This window comes from Oncorhynchus mykiss, chromosome 9 (genome assembly GCF_057628025.1).
Source record: "Oncorhynchus mykiss isolate SJ-2025 chromosome 9, ASM5762802v1, whole genome shotgun sequence".
NCBI lineage: Eukaryota > Metazoa > Chordata > Actinopteri > Salmoniformes > Salmonidae > Oncorhynchus > Oncorhynchus mykiss.
The window spans coordinates 16132972-16141980 of record NC_143030.1 but is presented as its reverse complement, the minus strand read 5'-3'; the positions used below and the strand labels follow the sequence as shown (position 1 = coordinate 16141980).

Here is a 9009-nt window from a genome sequence, read left to right as displayed (position 1 = left end):
GGCAAAAGTAAGAATCTCTGGATTAACTATCTAATGTTAGTTAAATGTAGTAATGGATCATTTGGCTACATTTCTTTAATGGACAATTCTGTGAACTGTCTTGTGCAAGTTTTAAATTGACACAATGCCTGTTAGCAAAGGTGTCAGCTAGAGATGACATGCAGGAGCTTGCAGGGATTTGTTGTTTTACATGAAGTCTACTCCGGTGTGAATTAGCATTTTCGAATCTGAGAGTAAATAGAGCCAAACATATTGATAAAATTAATCTGGTCCTCAAAAGATTTACATTGTTATCAAAACGTTACACCAAGGTAAGCCTACATGAAATACAGCCCTTATTGTGTTTCTAAAATCCCTTATGGGAAAAAAGGACGGTGGAAAAACTGTTTCCCTGTTTAACCGCTAGGTTTAATGGGTATTATTTTTTTATTTAACCTTTGTGTCACAGATTTGCAGTTACTATGTTACATCTTTGAGGTCAGGCTGACATATTATACATTTCTTGGAATTACAGTTTCAAGTGTTCATAAAAGTGAAAGGAAGAAAATAATTAACAATCCAAATGCAATTTGACAGTCTAATGTAAAAGAATGTGGGGGTCTGAAAGAAGCCAATGAAATATAAATATCAATGCAATGTGCTATTATAATAACATTCATGCTGAGTTTATTAGCTGGATAGAATGACAATTTTACCACATTCAAAATCACCAGTATGAAAATCCCCCCAAAATATTATCGATTTTTCAGATCACATTTTTTAAATCCCTTGCAGGACAAAAAAGCAATTTTCACTATGTTCTTTGCAGAACTGTGCAAATTGATAACGATACAAAACATGTCTAAAGTAACAAGTTATCGATTGCTACAACCACTAGAAGTAGGCCTTCAAATATTTCTCAGAACTACAAGTCATGAGATATGGGTTGTGTTCATTAGTGCACACCTTTTCCAAACGGAAAAGGACAACAAGGGCTACTTATTGGACCAGTGCTGGTAGAGCTCTCTCTGTTTCAGTCTGTCCCCCCCCATTTGGTGCCTAATGAATACAACCCAGGTATGCAACTAATGAAACATAATACCATAAGAACAATTCATTATTAAATGATAGACTGATAAACATATAGCTCACCAAACTTTTACATAACTTTCAAACAGCTTTTGAAAAACACACCCACGCTTCACACACTCATCCACAAGTCTTCTATCATCTAACTTTCATTGGTATAAAATTCACATCAATCAGAATTCAGTCAGGACATGCACTCACATTTGTCTGGTTACACATGAACACCTAAATGCTAGCCTGGTCCCAGATCTATTTCTGCTGTCTTGCCAACTCTGATGGTCATTCATATTGGAGCTGGCAAGACAGCACAAACAGATCTGGTACCATGCTAACTAAATGCACTAATGGTGTATAATTAGTCAGGTAGCCCATTGTAGTTTATGAAGACATACATTTCTGCAAGTGGTCAGTGCAATACCTTTCAATTATTTATATTATGTATAATTATTTATCAAAGTGCCATCAAATAATAAACACCTTGTAATACATCTTCCTGAGAATCAAAAAAAATACTTAAGATGTGGCTTTCACTGGATGTATAATACAGCCCGCACCTGGGTTCAAATACTAGGTGAAATTATTACAAATACTTCTAGCAGTGCTTGATCAAGCTTGCCTGGCTTAATGGAAGCAATAGAATAGATCCAAAACTATATTACATTACAAAGCAAACGCAGAATAGTATTCGAAAAAATAAATAAATAATAATATCAAATACTATTTGAACCCAGGTCTACAAAAGAGAGGTTGGGCACAAAGTGCTTTAGTCAAAAAAAGAACGTATGAGGTTAGAATGAGAAGCCCAGTTTCAAGTGTTCAGTTATTACAGTATAATCTTGAAAAAAAAAAAAGTCTCTGTTTTAAATGACACCCTATTGCCTATATAGGGCCCTGGTCGAAAGTAGTGCCCTATATAAGAAATAGGGTGCCATTTGGGATGCACTCAAACAGCTCATCTTCTAAAGAGTGATGTATAATATTTAAAAGGTTTCCCAAAATGGTTATTTTGGTAATTTATGGAAAAATCCAAAGTAGCCTTTTCACACATTCTCCCACTGACATCAATGCATGACTTTCTGACTGAAAATCAGACTTAAATGGAAGTCATTTCATCAGTCTGAATGAATCTCCTCTTCTTCCTCCTCCTCTTCCTCCTCGTCTTCTTCCTGCCCTTCGGGACTGTAAAGTTCGTCTGCTGACTCACTCTGGTCGTGTACAGCCTCCTCTTCCTCACTCCTCATCTCCTCCTCAGCTTCTTCTTGCTCATCGCCATCACTGCTGTCGTCATTATCTTCATCCTCCTCCTCTCCTCCGCTGTCCTCCTCTTCCCGGACTACGGGACCTGGTAGAAGACAAAACTGTTAAAGGTAGAATCCACATTTGGTGAAACTGTGCCACTGTTCGCCTCAGCGCCTTTTGTTATTGGTTTTGTTGATGAAACAGAGAAGAGGAGCGTGTGACAGCGTTGTTCCCTCTACCCTTTCACACACACACCAGTCTGTTACTTACAGAGCTCGTTGATGAGGTGAGAGACGTGAGAGTGTACTTCAGTGAGGAAGTCTTCCTGTTTAGCCTCCATAGACTCGGCCAGGCCGTCTGAGTCCACGCAAGCGCATTCTGGGTGGAACAGAGGCTTCTTCAACTGCCTGCAGAAACTAGGACAAACACACACAAACACACTCGCATTAGCAATGGCATGTCACCCATAGACAGGTGGAGAGAGAAAGACATGCATTACAAATGAAATGTCACCCATAGACATAGCTCACACACACACACACGCACAAACACACTGCAAATGGCGCAACACCCATAGACAGTTGGAGACATACACACAACCCACTTACTTTTTGCTTGATGACTTGTATGCCTAAACAGCAAATCAGAGAAGCAAAGAATAACATCATTCATTATTTTTTTTTGGGGGGGGGGGTAGATCAGCTTTACTATTGCAGGGATTGTGGCTTCCATCAATGTAATTGTCTGCATCTTTTCCAATCCCCATCAAAAAAATAACAACATTTAGTTAATGAAAATAAAACAATAAAGCTACTTAGGAACAGCAGGACGGTTTTAAAAAGAATGTTAAAGGCACGTCCATGTATATCAATTAATCCGCACACTGACCTCTAGGAAGCGGAAGGGGTCGTTCTCCTGGGCGAGGGTCTGGATGCCACTGTGGACATCCTGCAGACGGGACTGGTCCTGGACCGCCTTGGCTATGTTCCGCTGGATGCTGGGGCCACACTCGACCCCGTGGGAGCAGGAACAGTCCCTGAGGGAGGTGAGGAAGCCCTCCAGGTGGACCTGTAACACCTCTCCCAAGGCTGTGACCCCCTGGTCTGAGTCCTCCAGGAACCTCTGCACAGAGAGAGGGAGAGGGTTGAGAGGTAGGTGTGTGTTTAACCAAAAACAAACTAATCAGTGATCAAAAGTTTCCCCATCTTCAGACATGAAAATAGATGAAATATATATATATATATATATATATTTTAATACAACAAATTTTAAGGTGCGAACACCTGTCCATAATCTTGTTCATTACAATCTTAAATGCAAAACTGATCCTAGATAGGTCTGTTGCGGTGAGCATATTACCGCCACACGGGTGGTCACAAGTCATGATGGCAGTCAAATTTCATGTGACAGTTTAGTCACTGTAATTAGGCTTCTCCAAACTCTGTTGTTGCTGATGGTCATTAGTAGCCTACCAAACTTGCCAACAGCCTGATACTCAGCACTCTACTGTCCTTCTAATCACTCTGACATCAATGCAAATGTAATCAAAAATCTAATCAAACACACTGGCTGGCATGAAAATGAACCACGTGAAAAGAGTCTTCCATTTGCTATGATGCTAGATGACATGTATTTTTTCCCGCTGCCCCTGTTTCGAGACAGGTGCATGATAATGGTCCATTCTAAATCAAAACTAATTTCATACTTATATGATTTAGTATATGTAAAGACAAGATTAAATCAAGAATCGTATGCCAAAAAGTAAATGTGGAAAGTTATTCTAATGTCTTCAATAAGCACCTAGCCTGTGAGAAAGACCCGATCACGTGACGAGCATTGGCCAATAAGAATTGAGTAATCTGAGAGAGCCATGTGAGGGAGGTGCTTTGGAGCATGAAGCCGGGAGAAGGGAATTATAAATATTATATGCAGCACAAGGGCACAACGGCCAAAAAATGCATGGGGGGCATTACATTTTTTTAGGGGGCATTACGGCCACACAAAGTAGATGCGGCCGGGAAATTCGGGGCATTATCAAGTGCTTGTTAAATTGTGAATGAGAGACTGATTAAGTGTGTACAGCCCGAGCAATAAACAAAGCAGAGCTCATGCCTTTGATGCGACTTAGAATATATAAAAAATCAAAACATATAGCCCAACATTTGTAGAACAACTAAAGTTGCATAAATAACTCTAAATGAAGCATATAGGAGGAACGGTTTCTTTGTTAACCGCTCAAAACAGAATGGGACCATGTGCGCACTCCTATTTTATTCAGCTATGTTCAGCTGTATTTTTCACACTATAAAATAATGCCACGGAATTCTAAACAAATCTCGTCTGCTAAATGAACTAGTGTAGCCCACAGCCATAGCCAGATCACGGCCTAACATAAAGAACACTCAGATTATGCTCTTCTGTTCTTCTGAAATAAGACTTCATTTTCTTCATATCATTTTTCTTTAGACTAAAATAAATAATGGATTTATTGTGATGGTGTAGGCTATATTAACTTTTTATGTAGATGTTCCAAAGTTATGCATCATTGGCTTATAGGCTATGCGTGGAAGCCAAGAGATGGGAAATGTGTTTATGTTAATTAACGGTCAATTACCGTGAGACCGGCAGTTATTTGCGTGACAATCACCGGCTGCCCTCAGCTTAGATCAGCAATATCACCTTGTTCAGTCGTTCTTGTTCCTTTTGCTCCTGGAGATTTTTCTCTGCTTTGTTCAGCTTCCTGTCCACCTTCTGTAGCTGGTTCTCCAGAGAACCCTGAGAACAGAGAGGGAGTTTGGGAGAGAGAGAAACAGAGGGAGAGAGTGGGTTTGAGGGAGGGGAGAGAGATTACATTCACTATGACAACAATACTATAGTGAGGGTAAATGGTGAACTCAACTGGAAATGTCTCCCTTTTTCACATTGGTTCAGACAAGTCACTTCAGGAAGCAGCTTGAACAATTCATTCAAACAGTGAGATCACATTATGTTTTGTCATAGTCCCGAATGGCACCCTATTCCTGTTATAGTGCATTGCTTTTGACCAGAGCCCTATGGGATCGCGCTCTTCCCACTATTTAGGTTTCGGGTGACATTTGGGACTCACTCATTGTCTCTCATTCGCTCAACCATGTCAGACAACAGCAGTGACAATAACATTCACCTGTGTTCTAGACTCATCAATTGCCATTCTGTGGAGGCCTCGTCTAGAGTATAGAGGTGTGTTCTTTGTGTGTGTACCTTTTGTTTGATCGAAAGTGATAGGGAGTACATACTTATTGTGTGCGAGTGTGTTCTAAGTGAGGGTCTTTCATTTTTAGAGTGCTTCATTTAGTCCTGTACATCCCCCTCCTGACCAGTAGACCAACAAACAGAGACCTCTTAACTCTACCACTCCTCCATAACGATATGTAACCTAAACCAGGGGTGCAATTTTGGTTTTAGAAGTGGGGGTATCCAGTCAGATAAACACTCCAACACGCTCAGAGGCGTCCGCATGGTCCTAAAGCACACATTTGCCTCGGACAAAAATGCAATTTCAGAATGTGTGGGGTGGGGGCATGTCACCCCTGTCCCCTGTGAAAGTTGTGCCCGTGACTTAAACACACAGTGATTAACCTATTCACTGTTTTAGAGGTTTTATAACTTTAGACCTGTTACCTTCAGATCCTTCATAGTGTTCTTCAGGGTCTTGATGGTGTGTCCCGCGTGGCCCCCCTCGATGGTACAGGCGTTGCAGACACACACCCGGTCGTCCATGCAGTAGTAACGGTACATCTCATCGTGTTCAGGACACTTCCTCTTCCTCAGGTCCCCCAGGGGTTCAGTCAGGGGGTGCTCCCTAAACGCAGGCAGCTCCAGGTGGGGCTTCACGTGCTCCTGAAATGGACAAAATGAAGAAAAAGTTCATGTTTGTCTTGACTTACCTGCTGATTGAAAATGTAAAATAAAACAAAGCTTTAAGAAAAAAAAGAAGAAAAAAAAAGTGTTATGCACATCCAACACTTGAATGTGTTGAGAATACTGGTGCTGTGCAAAAAAAGAGTGCTTAGATAACAGAATAAGAATATTGGAATATTTCTGCTTCACAGTGCTTTACCATGGGTGAATTTGGAATTATGGATGCTAAAATGATGGATGCCTCTCAGATCTTTACCTGACACATGGACACCTCGCATTTCAGACACGTCTTGACCGCTACCTCTACCACCACTCCAGCCCCAGGTTCCCCTTTCCCCGCCTCGCTAGTGTCCCCTGGAGAGCAGTAGTCACACGGCACGGACACGGGGGTCTTGGCTGTTGTCGGGCTGCCGTCTGGTTGTTGTTGTCTTGACGATACTGCCTGGACATCATAGAGAAAGGAAGAGAAAGGAAGAGGAAGAGAGGTAGCGTGTTTGTTGGGTGGGGCCTATAGGCTATGAATCAGTAGAGCAGGCTATTGTAAAGGAGTGGCAGGGTAGCCTAGTGGTTAGAGCGTTGGACTAGTAACCTGAAGGTTGCAAGTTCAAATCCCCGAGCTGACAAGGTACAAATCTGTCGTTCTGCCCCTGAACAGGCAGTTAACCAACTAGGCCGTCATTGAAAATAAGATTTTGTTCTTAACTGACTTGCCTAGTTAAATAAAGGTAAAAACAAAAAACAAAACAAAAAGATGAATACTCCTTAAACTAAGGTCATCAGAGTGATAGGCCTTAAAATTCATGTAAACTTTTCGTTGGTGTTTTTAGCTACCGCTCCACAGCTAATGTGACCAGGGACCGTGTGTATCAAGCATATCAGAGTAGGAGTGCTGATCTCGGATCAGGGCCCTCCTGTCCATGTAAAAGGCTAAACGTATCCTAAATCAGTACTCCTCCACTGAGACACTTCATGAATACAGCCCCCAGACAGCACATACCCGTCCCCTGTAGCGGAAGTCGTCTGCGATGTTGGCGAGCTTAAAGTTCTTCTGGGAGGCCGTGGAGCAGCGGTGGCTCTCTCGGCACTCGGGGCAACGGAAGCGGCCTCGCTCCGCTTGGCGTTTGAGCCGGCGGACGCACAGCAGGCAGAAATTGTGGCCGCAGGGCAGCAGGTGGGGGTCCCGGAACAGGTCCAAGCACACGGGACAGGTGAGCTCGTCTTCTAGAAGAGTGGACTGGTCCATAGAGGTAGCCATGATGGGAAGGGGGAAGGGGAGAGCTGATGATGGGAAGGGGGAAGGGGGAAGGGGAAAGCTGATGTTGGAGGGGGGGATATATATGCAGAGTAGTAAAACAATGACACACCTAAAAGCCTAAATAATAAGGTAATCATCTAAGAAGTAACCAATGTGGCAGTTTAAAACAAAACTATTTTTAAACTTTTCACTTCCCCTTTCCTATCAACAATGTTGATGTTGGACCAGCTCTGAACTTGCTGACGTAAACCTAGTTCAAAAGGTAATGTGTGGCCATAGTTGCATGACTGCTAATAGGACCATTTAAATTTCAATAGTAGCCTCATAAATCACCAGTAGGGGAAAAAAGTACCAAATGGTCATACTTGGGTAAAAGTAAAGATACCTTATTAGAAAATGACTCAATTAAAAGTGAAAGTCACCCAGTAAAATACTACTTGAGTAAAAGTCTAAGAGTTTAAATAAGCTTAAGTATCCACATTAAATGTAAGTGCTAAAATATACTTAAGTATCAAAGGTAAAAGTATAAATAATTTCAAATTCCTTATATTAAGCAAACATTTATAGATAGCCAGGGGCACCTCCGCCAATGATCCCCCAGATCAGAGACAGTAGGGATGACCAGTGATGTTCTCTTGATAAGTGTGAATTAGACCATTTTCTGGTCCTGCTAAGCATTCAAATGTAACGAGTACTTTTGGATGTCAGGGGAAATGTATCGAGTATTTTCTTTAGGAATGTAGTGAAGTAAAAGTAGTCAAAAATATAAATAGTAAAGTACAGATACCCCCAAAAATGCAGTATATTTACACCAATGTAAATCACCATAATAACCAATATATATATATATATATATATATATATATATATATATATATATATATATATATATATATATATATATATATATATATTTCAAGACACTGCAAATATAGCCGTGGGTTTAGGGTATGTAATAACCGTAGTTGAATTGAAACGTATTTATATTTTAAATAGATTACGCTGACCTACATGGATGGCATGTTCCAGTTTAGAGGGCTGAGAATCGAATTAATTAACTAGCTGCTCTAGTTTAGAAGGTGGGATAAGGTCATGGCTAGACGGGATCCATCTTTTGTCAAATTGAATTCAAAAGTTATTTTTTTTGCATTTTAGCTAACGCCAACCCTTTTCCTAACCTTAACATAATTATGCTAACCTGCTGCGTAAACTATTCTAACCTACTATGAAATGTAAAGTCTGACGTTAACTTGACAAAAGCTGGATCCCTTCTAGCCAAGTCTGTGGCATAATAGCAGCCCGAGCGCACCTTGTGGAGCTAACTAGCTACAGTTGACAACTAACGGTAACTTATTTACAAATATTGGTCGCTTACCTAGATCTCAGAAGACACCGTATTTTACAACTTCTTATTTAGTCTCTCGTTCCTGGTCAGCGAAATCTCAGGCGAACACGATTCAGGCACTAACAATTGTTGTTTGACCATTCCTGCCGGGGAACAGCAGGTGGGCTCAATCCGTAACCTCGTGACACCTGGGGCACGTGAC

The 9009-nt window shown here is 41.2% G+C and overlaps 1 protein-coding gene across 2 annotated transcripts; it reads right to left on the bottom strand.

Moving 5' to 3' along the window:
* Window positions 1–386: 386 nt before the first annotated feature.
* Window positions 387–9006, bottom strand: LOC110531503 (uncharacterized). Of its 2 annotated transcripts, none has more exons than XM_036989196.2 (9): window positions 8838–9006; window positions 7205–7520; window positions 6464–6649; window positions 5968–6186; window positions 4987–5082; window positions 3196–3429; window positions 2916–2938; window positions 2578–2723; window positions 387–2410 (listed from the first exon to the last, which is right to left on the bottom strand). In XM_036989196.2, the coding sequence occupies exons 2-9, from the start codon at window positions 7460–7462 to the stop codon at window positions 2181–2183; spliced, it is 1392 nt and encodes a 463-aa protein (XP_036845091.2). In that variant the 5' UTR covers window positions 7463–7520; window positions 8838–9006; the 3' UTR covers window positions 387–2180. The 2 variants fall into 2 exon arrangements, with proteins under 2 accessions (XP_036845091.2, XP_036845090.2); XM_036989195.2 differs by having other exon boundaries at window positions 7205–7485.
* Between the last annotated feature and the right edge of the window lie 3 nt (window positions 9007–9009).